Genomic DNA, 19,172 nt, shown 5'->3' with positions numbered 1-19,172 from the left:
GTGCATTGAATTTATTTAATACACGAGTTTCACAATTTGAGTTGAATTACTGAAATAAATGAACTTTTCCACGTCATTCTAATTTATTGAGATGCACCTATAAATGCCTTTACTGTCACAATCAATGTAATGCCACCCTAATGAAAGGAAAAATAAAGAAATAAAATAACCCCAAACTTTTGCATGATAGTCTAAATAAAAAATCCCTAGTACAATATAGCAAGTGGCAGGACATTCTTAAATGTCTATTCTGGTTAAACCACCAAAACAAACATTTGATTGTTCAAGAACGCTTGTTCTGCACTGAGAGCCTGGATAATATATTTTATGATGCTGTGTGTGGTACAGTGACCTATGCTTCACTGCAAATATACAAGGGTAAAAAAGAAAAATACTGACATTTCTTTCCAAAGCTAAAACAAGTCATTCTGCTGGATAAATGTGCTATTTGCACAATATGAAAGCTTCTAATTAAACCTACAGCAGTTGTGATCTGTCTTAATCTTTTGTAAACATTCTCTCTCCCTCAATCGACCCTGCTGCCATAAAAGCTATTTTCTGATTATATACCTCTGATGTCCTTCAACGACAAATCCTACAGTTGCCACGGTAACCCCTGTCCATTTAGGCAAGTGCTCCAGCCAGCCCAAGGCCAGTCCCGCTCTCTATCATCACTGGAAATTGTTCTGAGCAACATTATTTCTACATCATCTATTCAACAAACATTATGACCCTTTAGAACGGCATGATGTATAAGTTCGGCAGTCCAGCTTTACACCTTCCTTTGTCCTATTTGTCTTTTTTGTCTCAATAACCCTTTAGAGAGAATTAAACTCAATGTGTTTAGATTCTCGTCAAATTCCCTGGTGTTCATACAGAGGTTTAAAATAAAGTTACATTCTGACTCACACGGTCATAAACATGGCATTAGTCATCAGACTTGTATAATGAGAGGCCTGCATTGCACCTCAAATACGACAGAGAGGTTTAACAAGCGAGTCCACACGCTTTTAACCATATTGCCCATTCATGAACATATCAATAGGTGATTTGTACTAAAAGGAGTCCAAAGATAAAACCGCACCTTTGAAAGTTTCATGCAACTTGCAGCGTGTCCAATTTCCTGCTGAGATGACTGATAGAAAGCTGAACTGAGCTGATGAGCTTTTGTTTTTATCATCTAAGCTGACCTTAATGTCATTGCCACTCGAATGCTTGGATCCATCTTACGGAGAAAAGAAGAAAGTTAGCTGCATGGTTTTCCATTCACAGCAGGTAAAAGATTGATCCCTTGTTTGCATCATATTGTCCCCTGAGGTTCCACTAATCCTCTGTAAACAGACTGTGCAACAGCCTCAGCAGAGAGCGACGACCGAGTCTGTGTGTGTGTGTGTGAGATGTGCCTTTCTCACTGTTGCTTTACTGTTTGTATGTCTGAACAACATTAATACACAACTACATATGCATATACACACACAAACCAAATACGATCCATCCTGGTGTCACTTCATTTCTAAAGAATTACTGTGATAAATATAATTTCCATTGAAACAGTGTAGTTTATACAGTTACATTTTAAAACTTTGTATTAGCCACCACTGTCATCAAAAAGTAGTTTAAATGAAAGAAAGTGAACTGTTTGAAGGAGTTCCTGTTACAATAATAAGAAAAAAAATGTTTCTTGAGCAGTAAATCAGCATATTAGAATGATTTCTGAATGATCATGTGACACTGAAGAATCAAATTTAAATTAAATTGATAATTAAATATTTCATAATATAACTTTTTTACTGTATTGTTGATCAAACAAATGCAGCCTTGGTGAGCATAAGAGACTAAAATTTAGATTATATGCCGTTTGTATGACCGTACTTGTTTGTTGCAATTCTAATCCTGCTTTGGCCTTCTTTTGGATCTATTATTATTGTCAGAGCAAATACTAACAAAATGGCCATGGTAATTGACATTAATTTATTGCTTTTAGCTGCTGTATGAAAGCAATAAATCACTCTCTAAATCATACCACATTACTGAATATTAACGCGACTACAATAACAGTGCGATTTTGGAAGTTATTTTGCTCAATTAGTAACAATAACTGAAGTAACCATGGTATTTTTTTGGCAGAAACCATGGTAACCATGCAAATTTAGTTTCAGGGTCAAACTTCTCTCACTATATTGGTACTTTGTATAAAAATGGGTAGTTACCTTTATTTTGTCTTGTTCTCTATATGAAAACATGCTGTAACCCTCAAACCTCTCCATGGAGAATAAATCATCATAGCAGTCAAAGCAAATGTGTTGGGGGAATAATGCATGGAGGACTACGCAACACTTATCTCAAATGCTTACTGCAGCTTAATATAAGAGAAGAGGGAGGAGGAAGAGAAGGAAGGAAACAATAACAGCTTATGGAGGCAAAAGGAAAATTCAGAGTTTAAACCGAAGCAGTGAAAAGCTTTAGTTATTGGAAGAAAAAAAGGGGAGATAAAACAGAGGCAGAATGTGCCAACATTTCACAAGACAATAAGCCTGTAATGAGTCTGTATGAATCCATTTCTGCATTTTTGTCAGCTGTTCATCTCTCATCTGCTCTTCCCCTGAGATCTGACAGAACTCAGCCTGGCATCCTAGGATGGCCAAAGGGATAATGACACCATTGTAACAACAGTTGCTATGCTTAAAGTTAAAATTAAACCACTTCCTCTCAGGCAAGACTAAATTTAAAACGTCAGCTCACTGACTGTGTCCACTGAAACCTGTTGGGGATTTTCTGAAACTGTTCTAAAATTCAGTTCCTGTCTGTTTGCGTCACAGAACTACTGCGTCACCGTAGCTTTAGATCTTTGCTTTGTCCCTCAGAGATGCATAGCAAAAATAGTATTGCAATGTATGTCCATTTGATTTTTGGTCTTTATTGCCTGCATCGACCAACACACTCCCCATCTAATGTCTTGGGTTGTTTCGTAATTGTGATGCCTGGTGTTGGGCCGCTTACGATTGCAAATGCACTCAGAAAGGCTGGCAGTGGCTGAGGAGCAATTAGGGTAATTCCAGCATGGCAGCGAGGCCGGCGGTACAGGGCTGCCGGAACCCGAGCAGAATGCTAAACAGCGCTCTGATTAGTCTGATTGGGGCTCTTGGTCCCTAAGTGGACCACAGAGATAGACAGTGAGAAAGGAAGGGAGAGATAGAGAGGCATACAGTCTGGCTAATTAGTATCCCTAGAGGTGCACAGGGAGCTTGGCGAGGGAGGTGAAGAAGAGATCGTAAAGAGGAAGGGAGGGAGAAGGGACATAGAGACAGTGGTCCGGAGCGGTGTGACGAAAGGTGAGACTCTGACGAGACTTGCCCAGCTGCTTGATGGCAACATGTATGAAGGCAAAGAAAGCAGGTGGCACCACAGTGTACAATTAACCATAATAATTTGATGCAACAACATTAAATTCTATCCGACAAGCCAATGATTATATTTACATGTAAGCATCTGACAGATGCTTTTATCCAAAGAGACTTGCACCGTATTCAAAGTATACATTTTATAAATTGGGAATTGAACCCATGACCTGGCCTTGATAGCGCCACGTTCTACTGTTCGAGCTACAGGAACGTCTAAATATGACAATTAATTTCCTGTTATGGCGACTAATATAATAAATATTTTGTTACAATTTAAAATAACACTATTTTAATACATTTTAAAATGCAATTTATTGCTGTGAAGGCAAAGTTGAACATTTCTTCTTATTAGCAGTGTTGAAAACAGTTGTGCTGCTTAATATTTCTGTGGAAACTATACAAAGCTATAAATATTCATAAGCATACATTTTCACAGTCCTCCAGCAGAGTTCCATTAACTTTAATATTATCGATGGTAGTTATTAAATTCCACAATTACATACCACCAATACTGCAAATGACTTATTGTTATTGAAATACCATATGACTTTAAGGGATAGCTTCTAGGGGTCGACCAATTATCGGTGCCGATATTAAGCATTTTTATGGTTATCAGTATTAGTCATTTTAAAAACCGGTTTGCTGATAAAATAATTTAAAAACATTTAAAGAAAGTTTTTGTCAGAGCCCTTGTTATTCTTAATTTTGACATTAATTTTTACACCAGACATATACAGTATATTGGTTCAAAATACCGGTTATCGGTCTTTGATCTGTAATAATCGTAACGGCCTTGGCCCTGAAAAACACACATCGTCAACCCCTAATAGTTTACCCAAAAATGAAAATCCAGCATTTACTCACCCTCATGTTGTTTTAGACCTTTATGACTTTCTTTCCTTCTTTGGAACATTAAAGATATTTTGAGAAATGCCTTAATATTTTTTTCCCTTATAATGGAAGTCAATGGTAACCAAAATTCTTTGGTTACCAACATTCTTCAAAATACCCCTATTTGTGTTTCACATAGGGACGTCACGAGAACCGATACTACGGTACTAAGTCGGTATAAACATTTTAAAATCCTGCCGGTACTTGTTTCTCTTCAGTATCGCAAGTACCGATGGTACTGAAGGTAGCGACTAGCAAGGCTGCAATTCTTCCAGAACTGACGGGGGCAGGAATAGCATACGTCTGGAAGTGTTTCAGTCGGTCCTCAAAGGGTAAAGAAAAAGAAAAAAAACGCCTACAAGCACACAGAAGAACTACACATGGAAGAGGGCGACGACATATGAATATGATTGTGTGAGATTTAAATGAGAGTGCACAGCTCTCAAAGAACGAGATCACGCACACACATAACTGTCTGACAGCTTACCGCTTGTTCATCCGTTGTGTATCCTTATTAACATTATTGGCTAATATTACTGGCTTTTAATTGTCGTTTATGTTAATGGTTTAAAAAAATATATTTTCAGCCAGCCAGTATGTCAGTGAACTTAAACTAATGCATGCATTCAGAGTATAGGTGTGTGTGTGCGCGAGTGCATGCTTGTGTGCGTGTATTATTTGAAGGCCAAGTGCCACTAATGTTGTGTTTTTGTAATGTTAAATAAAAGGAGTTAATGTTTAAGTATTATTGTTATTTTTGTCCTGTGGTACCGACTTGGTATCGAGTATCGTGTACCTGACGTGTAGTGGTATCGGTACAGACTACTTGATTTTTGGTATCGTGACATCCCTAGACTTTCACATAAAACTCACATAGCTTAAGAATGACATCAGTGTGAATAAATGATGACAGAATTAAAAAATTGTTTGTGTGTGAACTTAATTACACCGTGTCTACACCGGACGCAAGTGGCGGCCGGTGCCATCCAGAAGCATCAGTCAGTAAGTTCCAGGTCTGAGAGAAAGCTACACCAAGGTCAAATATGACTAAGTTCTCCCTTCTTAAACACAGCAACGGCTAAATAAACCTGGGTGGTCAAAGTCTTGCAAAATATTTACCACCCACAGTCAATACAACTCTCAGATGGACAATACAATGACAATGCTGTAATGTGGGAGCTTTTAGCCAATGAAAATGGATTAGTTAGAACACAATAAAACCGGTTTGCTGATAAAATAATTTAAAAACATTTAAAGAAAGTTTTTGTCAGAGCCCTTGTTATTCTTAATTTTGACATTAATTTTTACACCAGACATATACAGTATATTGGTTCAAAATACCGGTTATCGGTCTTTGATCTGTAATAATCGTAACGGCCTTGGCCCTGAAAAACACACATCGTCAACCCCTAATAGTTTACCCAAAAATGAAAATCCAGCATTTACTCACCCTCATGTTGTTTTAGACCTTTATGACTTTCTTTCCTTCTTTGGAACATTAAAGATATTTTGAGAAATGCCTTAATATTTTTTTCCCTTATAATGGAAGTCAATGGTAACCAAAATTCTTTGGTTACCAACATTCTTCAAAATACCCCTATTTGTGTTTCACATAGGGACGTCACGAGAACCGATACTACGGTACTAAGTCGGTATAAACATTTTAAAATCCTGCCGGTACTTGTTTCTCTTCAGTATCGCAAGTACCGATGGTACTGAAGGTAGCGACTAGCAAGGCTGCAATTCTTCCAGAACTGACGGGGGCAGGAATAGCATACGTCTGGAAGTGTTTCAGTCGGTCCTCAAAGGGTAAAGAAAAAGAAAAAAAACGCCTACAAGCACACAGAAGAACTACACATGGAACACGGAGACGACATATGAATATGATTGTGTGAGATTTAAATGAGAGTGCACAGCTCTCAAAGAACGAGATCACGCACACACATAACTGTCTGACAGCTTACCGCTTGTTCATCCGTTGTGTATCCTTATTAACATTATTGGCTAATATTACTGGCTTTTAATTGTCGTTTATGTTAATGGTTTAAAAATATATATTTTCAGCCTGCCAGTATGTCAGTGAACTTAAACTAATGCTTGCATTCAGAGTATAGGTGTGTGTGTGCGCGAGTGCATGCTTGTGTGCGTGTATTATTTGAAGGCCAAGTGCCACTAATGTTGTGTTTTTGTAATGTTAAATAAAAGGAGTTAATGTTTAAGTATTATTGTTATTTTTGTCCTGTGGTACCGACTTGGTATCGAGTATCGTGTACTTTTAGTGGTATCGGTACAGACTACTTGATTTTTGGTATCGTGACATCCCTAGACTTTCACATAAAACTCACATAGCTTAAGAATGACATCAGTGTGAATAAATGATGACAGAATTAAAAAATTGTTTGTGTGTGAACTTAATTACACCGTGTCTACACCGGACGCAAGTGGCGGCCGGTGCCATCCAGAAGCATCAGTCAGTAAGTTCCAGGTCTGAGAGAAAGCTACACCAAGGTCAAATATGACTAAGTTCTCCCTTCTTAAACACAGCAACGGCTAAATAAACCTGGGTGGTCAAAGTCTTGCAAAATATTTACCACCCACAGTCAATACAACTCTCAGATGGACAATACAATGACAATGCTGTAATGTGGGAGCTTTTAGCCAATGAAAATGGATTAGTTAGAACACAATCTTTCCTCCAATCTGTGGAGGCAAGTTCCTCGACATCCAGAAAAAGCAAGAGAGCAAGAGAAGGATAGGGCTTTGTCAGAGCTCAGACACAAATGCAAATGCCGCCACGCACTCACTGCTGCTGCCAAATCAGAGCAGAGGCAGCAGCATGGATGTAAATAGTATTAGCTGTGCATAAGCGGGGATTTACGATATTGTGCTTGCATTACGTGCACTAGCATAATATTAAATAGACAAAGAAAATTGACGTACAATTAGGGAAGCCATTTGTTAAACAGTGACGGAGGAACGGTGCCCGTTTTGAGTTTGCACAGCACAGGAGAGCAAAATAGAGAGACAAAGACCAGCACACATACAGACACAAGATGTGTCCGTGCAAAAGGAACAAAAAGAGAGAAAATGAAGGAAGAGGAGAAATAAAGAGTAATGAAAAAAAGAAGGAAAATGGGAGAAAATATAAACTCCTCTTAGATTATTTAGCACTGCATTCCCCAGGGGGACCATGTGTCACAACCCCGCTGCTGCCACAGTAACCACAATCCTGCTGACTACATAATTCAGCCATCGACCTGTGCATGAGCTCGAGAGGCACTCAGAAAGTCACTAGACACTGTAATACTGGAACTTAGACATTTCGAAACATCAATGCAGCCGGCTGATCCAGATTGATTTCAGCAGTGAAATAGTTTAAAAGCATATGCTTGTAATCATAAAAGCATATGCGGAGCAGGAAAACACGTAATGGAAAGTGATTGTAATGCAAATAAAGCAAAGACAAACACGCTAATGAAAAACGACAAGTATAATGACAAAAAGAAAGTAAAGAAAAGACTGAGATTTTTTTTTACAAAGGGATATTTAAGTACAACTAACTGGGACAGCAGAGGAGATGCTCTCAGAGCCTGTGAGACTGAATCTCCTGTCAGAGGAAGATTGTAAAGCTGTAATGAGGTCTCTGGCCCAGAGATGAGGTTAAATTAGTAATGTAGTCCCCCCACGTCCTGCACCATTACTGCTTCATGAGACTCTTCCAAGGGAACAATTTGCTCAATCTCTTCAAAAACATACAATTATCCAGTAAAATGGAGGCAATATGTTGTGTAAGACGTCTAGTCTGATCTGGATGAAATGTTAAACAACATGAATAATACTTGGACGTTCTGATGCCACATACAGCAATGCTGTCATTTATCTTGCCAATCACACTCCATTAAAGTAAATGCTAACCAACACAAACTGATATAATGCTTGGCTCCAGTATTATTATCATTAACAGAAACTTAAAAAAAAAAACTAAACTAAAATACGCTTTATATATGGTCTATAATAACACAAATTAAAAATAATAAAAAAGAAAAAAATTGAAGTTGAATAAAACAAAGATTACTGGAGTTTATTTTACAACACCATGCCATATCAGTGTTTCTACTTCAAAATTCCATAATTCATTCACTGTGTTGCTAGCCATTTCTTTGTAATTATTTGTGAAATTTATTAGTAAATGCTACATTAATTACAAAAAAATTTAATTATCTAAATTAGAAAAGAAATATAAAAACAAAATAACCCGAAACTAGAAAACTCTGAAATAAACGAATATAATTCATAATAAAACTGACCAACTTCAAAAAAACATTTAAAAACCAAAACCATGACAATCCTGGAACTGAAGTCTCAATGACAATACAAGCTAACCAGCATAAGACCGAGACACCCATCAAGTGCACTAAAAGCAACTAATTACTACTCACCCCCAGTTTCCTGCTCCGCATGCGGACATAGCCCTGCTTGACAATGTCATTGAAGTTGGAGGCCATCTCTGAGGAACCTGGGAACTTCTAGAATGAATAAAAGCTTGCATCCAGCCCTTCGGTTTCCCCCTTCAGCCAGTCCAACCAACCCCTTCCTTCCTTTGTTCACTTCTTCGCTTGTCTTCCAGTCTTCCTTGATCTCGTCTGCTCTGCAACTTTTGTGGAACTTCACGTCCAGAAGATCATGTAGCTCTTCAGACCAGGTTCACCAACAGGATTCAGTATCCTCAATCCTGCATGATCACTGAGAGACGAGAAAAGGACACATATCTTATTCATTTACAAGAATGGTGATTGCTTGCTAGATGATAGATTATTCATTGATTTGCTAGACATCTTCACTTGGGTGAAATCTAATTAAATAAAGTTAAAGAGTTAAATAAACATTACAGTTCTACATGACATATTTCTACCCAAAGGCTGCTTCAAATGTCATCATGGCCTAAATTAAAATCCACACTGACTGCAAACATTATTTCCGCACTAAATAGCTCAAGCCTCGCTTTGTGGAGAATGAGAGTTATTAAACGTATCAGAGTAGCAGACTTTCAACTGTCAGGGTAGACAGTCCTTAAAGAGAAAGTTCACCCAAAAAAAAGAAAAGAAAAAAATCTCAGTGTTTTGTTTGCATTAAATGAAAGCTATGCAATGTTGCATAGATGCCATTAATAGTATGAGCAAACAGCTGAATGAGTCTCAGTCTTCAGAATATCATCTTTGTTAGATTGAATTATGACAGGATTTAGATTTTTGGGTGAAACGAGAAATCTTACCCACATATTCAATCTTGTAAGCCTTTACAAACCCTCACTTTAAAAGAAAAACAAAGAACAGCTGACTTATAATAAGTAATAGAGGCATAATGTGCTAAACACACAGTTTGAGATGAAAAGTTTCTAAGCATTCATAATAATCCTCTGAGCTCCGGCCCTCAGGCCAAAGAACTGGGACATGGTTGTAAGTGCAAAACAAACAGCATCATCAGCATGCTCTGGAACAACACCCCAAAGTGGCATGCTTCCCCAGAAGAGAGCCGAGGCCAGCGCTTAAAATTCTTGACTGCAGTGGAACACAGACATTAAACTTTAACAAGGAGCTCATTAGCCAGGACAGAGCCAGGCTAATCGTCGTTGGCGCTGTTGGTTTTAAAAAGTGGCTCGCTCGGGGAAGGAGGGGCCATTTGCTCCAGTAGAAGATCAGTGAATCATAATGCCATTATTATGTGCTCTCATGACCCAGCTTCAAAAGCCCTTGTCAGAAGAGTGAATGGAGAAATAAAGATAAAAGGGAGAACAAGAACAGTTGAAGGAGGATATGAACGATGAAAAAAGTGCTTTTGAGAGGACATCAATGGAACATCATAATGAAAGATCAAAACAAATCTCAACAGCCTGAAAATCAAAACTTTCAGTGTCAGCAGTAATAAATATTCAAGGCGAGTTTAAGAACAGAGGTAAAGGTACAAGAAGTACTTCATGATGCTGTTATTTTAATGTCATTTTTTTACCCGATTTACAGTGGTCAATAAGAACCAGTCACCTTTAATGCCCCAGAATACATTGGAGAGGTCACTATGCTTAAATTTGAATTTACATTCAAATGTATTTTGATGGCAGATGTTCTTAGCACTGTGACTTGTATATTTTTGTATGTAGTCTATCATGATTACTGCTGTTCAGCAGGAGGCAACAGACACAAATCAAGCACAAAGTTAAAACTATAAAGTAACAATTTAATATAAGCGCTGCTAAGAGCCTTCTGCTGTATGATGAATGGGTATATTCAACCAAGAGTGTATAGCAATATGCTGAATTGTTAAGTATTAGGTCATGTGCAGTGAATAGGCACCAAAAGAGTTTCAGTCTAACAGAGTAAAATAACACCCCCCAAAAAGATGAGCAAAACAAACAAACAAACAAAAAAAGGTATAATAAAAATGTCAAGCAATTTGGAATTATTTTCTTTTAAATATTTAATAACATATGAAATATATTAATCTAATTATACATGGTCTAAATTATTATTTCAAATAAATAATGTTTTTTCAACTTTCTATTCATCAAAGAATCCTGAGAAAAAATGTATCATGGTTATATACAAAAATATTAAACGGTAAACAGCACAACTGTTTTCAACATTGATGATAATCATGTTTCTGGAACACCATATCAGCACAATAGAATGATTTCTGACTGAAGACTGGAGTTATGGCTGCTGGAAATTACATTTTAAAATATATTAAAATAGAAAACATATATTTTAAAGTGTAATTATATTTTAAATTATTACTATTTTACCGTATTTTAAAACATTACTGTTTTTACAGTATTTCTAACAAAATAAATGCAGCCTTGCTGAGCATATTTAAGACACCTTTTTTCTCCCCAAACACATGAAAAATCTTACTGACTACAAACTTTTGAATGTAATTCATTCATTTAACAAAAAGAAACTAAAACTGACCAACTTAAAAAAAAATTTAAAACCAAAACCATGACAATCCTGGAACTTTTGAATGGTGGTGTATATACGCACACATAATCTATTACTTTTAATTTGAAAAAATACTAAAATACTAAAGAAATAGTAATATATTTGAATAATATGCACACATAGTATATAAGCACACACATGCACACTAACATAGCCAGTGAGTAGGCAGCTGTAACTGTGTTAAGGGCTTAAGTTACAGCTGTAACAGCTGTAACTGTGTACTTGTAAATTCCAAGTAATCTCAGGCTTGGACGAACTTGAGGTCTCTTCTATGTTGGCAATCTTTGCCAATCACTTCTATCTTGAGATTGCCAAGACCGAAATTAGCCGAGAAGCCCTGTCGTTGCCTGCCCTGAAGCTTCGCTTCTCTTCTCATGTTTGTCGCAGGGAGAAACAGTGGTGACTAAGAATCCAGGTGTGAACAAGACTCAGAGGCAGCTAATGAATACAGACACCAGAATATCCCACCCAGCCCCCTGCAGCACTAGCGACAAACAGCTTGTTAAGACGCAGGTGACACTCAACGTGGGAGGAGGAATGGAAGAAGAACATCTGTTTTCACTGTTAAGTGCGGGTATTGACAGAGAGCAGAGAGCAAGCGGCAGACAGACACGTCTCTGTTGAACGCTTGGCTAATGATAGGCCTGACATGCCTTGTCGCCAAGTCTTCGTAATCTCTGAGAATTGGCCAGTTACACCACATTGTAATGGGTTTAGGTCCCATTTGGAAATATGAAGTTAGGTTTTCCTATCTTATTTTTGACGAAGTGGTGATAAAAATTGTGGTGTTATTCATTGTAACCATGACAACAATAACTTCCTACACAGCAGATCCAATATTGTTAAGCTCAGATCAGGAGAAAAATCGTACAATTGAACAAAATGTGCCTTCAATGATGAGGGTGACAACTGTACAATAATGCAAATGGCACAAATATACAATCTCTTTTATTGTTACAAAAATAATAAGTACATAAAAGCATTGCTGAAATTTGGGAACTACTCATCATTGTGTGGGCGATTTCTACTAGTTCAATTTTATTTCTTATTTCTTTTTCACTTGTATGATAATTTATGTCTTACTATATTGCATAAAAGTTTAGTGTTCTAAATTACAATGTCACAATTGAACAAAATTATGGTGAATTAAAATTTTTTTTTTTTTATTTCTATACTTCTTTACCATCTCCTCAACAACAACAGCATAAAAAGATTACTAGTTAAGTAGTTATAGTAATTATTAAAAACTAGTCATTCTTATATAAGCAATGACTAACTTTCTATCCAGTTAGACACCCTGTTAATTGTCTTGCTATTGTGTAAATAATGAAGTAATAAATACGTGTGTGTAAAGTGCCTGATTACACACAAACATATTTCACTTTTAATAGTTAAAAAATTCATAGGTACTGCATAGAAGGAATGAGTCATATTTCTTCAAGAATAGTTCAAATGGATTACATGCTTTAAATTTCCACTTATCTTTAATCTTGATATAAACCGCAATCTTGAGAATGACAGAAACAATAATGAGAGATATTTAGAGAAATTACAGTGTAAAGTTCTGGTCTGGTCATATTTCTATTAGCAAGGGATGAAGCTTTTCAAGACTATCAATACAAGCTGAGAGTTGCTCATTCACTTCTAAGTACTATGATACTGCCATAACACTGTCTCCTAACCAGCCGTGAAGTGATAAAGCATCAAGCAATAAAATTATATCTTCCATGTAAATCTGATTTCTGTCCTACCCAGCCACGACAGGAAATTTTGTCTGTTATTGGTATCTATTTTTTGCAGCTTCACACTTCCCATTGGTCCAACATTCTACTCTACACAGCTTAATATTTAACATCAAATATGTTCTAATTGTCTGTGATCATTTAGTAAAATATTTTCACTTTCAGTTAGGGCTGCACGATTAATCGAATGTGATTGTCATGCGCATCTTGTCAGTAAAGCCGGTTCTGTGATTAGTAGTAAATCTCCAGCACGTGCTTTCAGATGGAGCAGCATTTCCTACACAGAGCGGTAGTTCACTGACAAGCTATGCAAAATCGTGTTCATAATCGCAGACGATATAATCATAGGATTATGAAATCGAACAAATCGTTCTGCGATTATGAAAGCTGTTTGCGTAGCTTGTCAGTGAACTACGGCTCTGTGTAGTAAATGCTGTTCCATCTGAAAGCACGTGAAAATACCACATTTAATAACATGTTTTTACGTCAGTCGAGTGTTTGAAATAAACCATTGATGTGGCTTCTTACACAGAATAAAGCACGCAACATATTTCATAGTATTCTAAGCAGTGATAAAGGCTATGTCGATTAGCATTGCATTATTATATACTTCATTATAATAAAAATTATAATAAGACGAACTCAGATAAACCATATATTGTCATAGTCGTGTGTTTATTAGTCACATTGAATTAATGAAATCAGTTAAATGTAGTGCACTACTTTCAGTGCAAACAGACATATTACTGTAAAATCTGAAGACTGTAGATACGGTTAGATAGTGTTACATTACCACTATCCAATAACGAACACACAAGGCTTCATATTGATTAATACCTAAAATGTACATATTTAAAAAATGTCAACTTAATTATCTTAACTTTTAAGTCAGAAAGAACTTTATTACCAAGAATGTTTACACACACAAGGAATTTGACTTGGCGACAGGAGCTTCCAGTGCAAAAGAAAGTATGGACATAGTGCAAACATGAAAGTACAGACATAAATAGGAATTACACAGGAGATTTATTTTATCAAAACCCCATGCCTTAATGCTTTGGGTGTCCCTAACATATGCCTTTGACTAGAAAAAGTTCTTGTGGGTGGTTAATTTCATGGTTGTGGTCATAGTTGGCAAAACTTCACCAGGAGGAGTAGTAAATAAGAAAAGAAAGTGAACAGGAGGCGCAGAGGTGTGTTGATTGTCAGTTTTGATGAACCCTCACAGCTGGAGTTTATCAGAGGAGAAAGTGAACTGAAAATTGAAAGAGTGCTGCAGTGACTCATACAGGCGAGGAGGCCAGTAGAGTGGACAGTGAAATACTAAGTGTGCTTGAGGGAAAGACAGAGAGATGGAGCAACAGAAAGAAAGGTCATTAGTTGCAATTGTGTGTATTTTAGGGGTCACCTATATTGGTCAGAGCCTGAACGTAAGAGCAAAAATGCGCGCACACACACACACACACACACACACACACACACACACACACACACACACACACAGAGAGAGAGAACAAAGCCAACAAAGCAATAATCCATTTTTCTTGGCCAACATTCTAAAGGTTTGGTGCACTTAGTGAATTTTGTCAGGCAAAATCTATGAATCCAAACTATCACGTTTTTTTGCATGAGGGCAAAGGATTTGCTCAAGCACATTTCTCAACGGATTTGTGGATTTGCCACATTTACTAACATAAAGCTGACTATAATACAACAATGCATCTCTTTTTATTGTTACAAAAATAAAAGTACATAAAAGCATTACTGAAATTTGTGAACGGTTCATCATTGTGTGGGTGATTTTTACTAGTACACTTTTATTTCTTATATCGTTATCACTTATATTGTCACAACTCTCCACACAGATCTCTCCTGGCTGTCTGCATGTGTGTGGGTCAGCTATTGTCTGCCAAATGTCCCCACAAGGAGAGTAAAACCTGAAATCACCTACATCATGGAGACCGGCCAACTGCTCCCATGTGAAAAGTGGCTTAATAAATATACTAAATAATCTCTTAATGAAAATGTATCCAGAATATCATTAGCTCAGTATAAGAACAATAGAAGTCAATGGCAAACCCCCACTAAGATAGAAAATGTGTGTACATTCTAATGAAGGACAATAAATCCACTGCATACATACCCTCAAACCCAATTTCACACTGAATTAAAGGGCTTTGTTGTCATCTGACTGCTTTAGGAGGGTGTAAGGACATGTCCCGGTCTCCCTCCACCTCTGTCTTACCATCATTCTGTCCTTCTTATCCCCTTAATCCAGCTGTCGTATCTCACATAAAACCCGCCATTCAATTCACATATAACATCCAATTATGGGCCCATGGTGTCCTTTCAGGCTCTGCCACAATGACATGAAAAATTACCTATTCAGTTAAGGAGGACTGAAAATGAGAAAAAATTAAAAGTGATTCTTGCTGCATTTTTTATTCATTTGCTATCATGGGAATTCTTGGCTGAGCAATGTGAGATTGGCAAAGCTTCATAGCCAATCATCTGTAGGTTGAATCGATGCCTGAGGCTCAAGCAACTCTGCTGGGTCCAGATGAGGTCAAAGGGCAGCTTTAATTAATACACTACACACTGCACTAGAGGCAATCTGACCCTACATCCACTAGGTTGTCTATTAGCAATGAGATGAATACAGGTAATTATCAGTGGGCAGCTGAGAGAGAGAAAGGGGAAGATATAGCACATTTATCATACATGGATACAACTTGTCAACTAAACAAAAACCCTATACCAAATCTACATCTAATTCTTTTTTCCCCATTTAGCTGTTTGTTCTTGTAATGTATTTTCTCACACATTTTTAATTGCGCAGAGCTCCTGTAAATCAGTTTATGATCTCCCTTGGCCAATAAAGCTCTATCAGACTTTGAAACTGAAAATAAGTCTATTCTTCTTTTTTTATTCCACCTCTTGCTTAGTTTAACTCCTCCTCTAGGAATGCCAAAAAAAGCACAAATTCATCAGGACCAACAAAGCTAAACACACCACCTACACACACAAGTGTTAATACACACTGCCACATACATAAGTGAATGAGAGCATAAGGCTGACATGACCATTCATTTACATGACAGTGTGTGGTCTACTGATTTCCCAGGGTCCACACTGATAGACCAATATGTCGGTCAGGTGTTTAAGATGATTAGAATTTAACTTTTTTTTTTTTTTAACTAAATAAAAAGTTTTTTGGGGGGTACTTTTATATTGGACATTTTTCATCTGATATCAATATTTAATAATTTTAAGTTATTTGGGGATTTTAAAAATAATTTTCCTTTCATCTACCACAAACTAGATTACAGCACAGACTTAAAATGCTGATTTTCTTTAAGTGCACTGTTTCTTGAAAGCCCTTCATTATTCTCAGCAATTGCAGTATTTTTCTCAAAATCAGCAGTTTCCCATATTTTTTACTTTAAAATTGTACTACAAAAATTTTATAATTTTTTTATATTGTCCAGAACATGAAACTAATTATCAACATTGGCCAGAACTGTTTTTAAATAGTTTTAGTCTTTTTTAATGAATATTTTTTAAAGGGGTCATGAACTGAGAAACCAAAATTCCCTTGATCTTTTGACATATAAGAGGTCACTGTACTATAAAAACATCCTGTAAGTTCTCAAACTTTGAACTCAAACTCAAACCTTTCTCGTTAGTCTAAAAACTATATTGAAACTATCTTGAAGTCAATCTGACAAAACGACAGGTTGTGGAATGTGCCACTCTATGATGTTATAGTGTGGATAAGCACCACCACTGTCTGTATACCCCCACCCACCTATTTGTGCAGAAACCATACAATAAAGATGGCTCCTGAAGACAAGAAGTCTTTGCATTGCCTTCCTTCTGACCCCAACGTTGGGAAAGAGTGGATGAACTTTATTTTTAATGAAGTTCCAGACCATGTCAGTAAGAACTTGGTCCTTTGTTCACTTCATTTTACCGTGGATTTGTTTACAAGGCACAATTCGATGCAGAAAATAGCTTATTACCTCGAAAAGTTTTTTTGATGTAAAAATATTGATAACATAAGTGGACATCAGATAACAAAATAAAAAACAGAGGCAGTTCATGACCCCTTTAAAAGAAGTGTTAATTTAAATAATTTTCATTTACTTTGCTTTTTGATGTACATACAACATTATGCGTTGTGTTAGAGTTTTCATAATTTTTATGTTTTATATATTTTATTTTTCTTATCTTATTAACATTTATTTTGCCATTAATTATAACCCTGTGAGATTAGTATGTGATTTTTTTGTGAAAAAAATCGAACAAGCTTTTACAGAGTACTTTATATTTGCATTATATATCTGCTCTCAAAATATTGTATCATACCATTAAAAAAAAAATCTATTTTTTACCATTTAGTAGCCTCCTTCAACAAGCAATCATCAGAAACCACAGAGACGTCAAAGCACTCAGAGAAACATCATCAACGTACCACTATTCAGTGAAATGAGATGGAAGAAACAGCCTTTCAGAAATCATGTTGAGTAGAGCCACTCTTCTTCAGAAGAGGCAGGAAAGGGCCAAACAATACACAAACATGGGCTGAATGGTGATGAAACAAGACAAGTCAAAAAATAGATGAATAAGAAGAGGAAAAGGGGAATAGACAGCTGGAGGAACAGAATGTAGACGCCTCACTCTAGTTTATATGCCCTGATTTCGACCTCTTGTGGAAAAATTCCAGGCTTTACTCCACAAAGTCCTAACAACCGTCCCACACACAAACACACAGATACACACATATACCACGCATATACACACAGACCCCCAGAACTAGAAAGCGCAGGCAGATGAGACATGATGTCTGCAAGCCTCAATCTATCAAAGATAACAGCGCAACTATAAACACAGCCAACTGGTTTCAGCACCCCTCCTACAGCCTGACGCGACACTTTGTCTCCAGTCCTTTTACCAGATTGACAGAGATAAAGCAAACAAAACACGCAAGTATGCAAATACACACCGCTAAAAGCAAAGAAGATTTATTACATACTGACACGTATTCTTGTTCATGCACTTGTTTCTGACAAGATAATAATCAGAATTTGATGTAAGAAAAGAATAATTTAAAAAATGGATTCTCTTGCTTAGGTATATGGAAAATAATGCAAATAAGAAAAAAAATAAATACATCGACAGGTTAGGTACTTTGAAGTGGATTTTTAGCTTTGGTGAGTTTCCAGGCATGCACACTGCCAAACTTTGCATGATTGATAAGTAGTGTTATATTTGGAGGATCAGTCTCAGCCTCTCGGTTATAGTTTTATTGCCTTGTCTCATTTCCATTAGCGCTGTCCATTTAATGCATTAATATATAGTGTCATTATTACTATTAAACTAAAAAATAATGCCATAAAAATGTAATTAATTATGCCTTATGGCTCATTTGCAAGTTCTGATATAAAGAATTTTCCTACATTGGAGCCATTGGAGCTTGAAGCTTGAAGCGTCACCTTCATGTATTTGTGATTCCAATCACCTTACACCACACAACAATTTTCCATTCAACTAGATGGCCTGGAACAACATATGGAACAGAATGCAGGGGTCTTGAGATACATGATTCAATACTGAACAACGTTTAGCTTACTTAAAACATTGTGGGTACTAAGTCTGCCTCAGACAGACTGACAAATTGAACTGCAAAATGCATTGCTGTTGACTATAGGCTAATGATGGACTTCACTGACATAAAACAAAATGAATGCATTTTAAGGCCAAATTTTATATAAATGATTTCTATATTATCTTTGGCCATTCAATAATGCATTCAAATATTTTCTTAATTATCTCAACAGTTTTTGATTAACTGGGATTCTTTTTTACTTGTATGTATATGGCAGATGCTTTTATCCAAAGTGACTTACATTGCAACCTGTCAAAATAAAAAGTTCAGTTTAGCTTGAAATTGTGACAGAAATATTACTATTGTACTGTAGAATGTACTTCTAAAATAAATAAATAAACAAATTAATGAATAAATAAATAATATTATTAGAACTTAAATAGTTAAAACAGAAGTTCAGAAAAAATAAAACTGATTTCATATGGCCCCTAAATATTTTATTTTTGTTAAACTTTTTATAAATTGTTGAAAAGTTTCA

The 19,172-nt window shown here is 36.4% G+C and overlaps 1 protein-coding gene across 1 annotated transcript in view; it reads right to left on the bottom strand.

Moving 5' to 3' along the window:
- LOC107585958 (docking protein 4) overlaps window positions 1–19,172 on the bottom strand; it is a 35,332-nt gene that overhangs the window by 3,404 nt on the left and 12,756 nt on the right. The window contains exon 2 of the mRNA XM_016273150.1: window positions 8,732–9,035. Within this exon, the coding sequence (XP_016128636.1) occupies window positions 8,732–8,797 (66 nt within the window). The 5' untranslated portion in view covers window positions 8,798–9,035. The remainder of the gene's footprint in view (window positions 1–8,731; window positions 9,036–19,172) is intronic.

Source organism: Sinocyclocheilus grahami, unplaced genomic scaffold (genome assembly GCF_001515645.1).
Source record: "Sinocyclocheilus grahami isolate Dianchi unplaced genomic scaffold, SAMN03320097.WGS_v1.1 scaffold76.1, whole genome shotgun sequence".
NCBI classification, from domain to species: Eukaryota; Metazoa; Chordata; class Actinopteri; order Cypriniformes; family Cyprinidae; genus Sinocyclocheilus; species Sinocyclocheilus grahami.
Note: the sequence above shows the minus strand (reverse complement) of the source record. Positions and strands in the feature narration are given on the sequence as shown.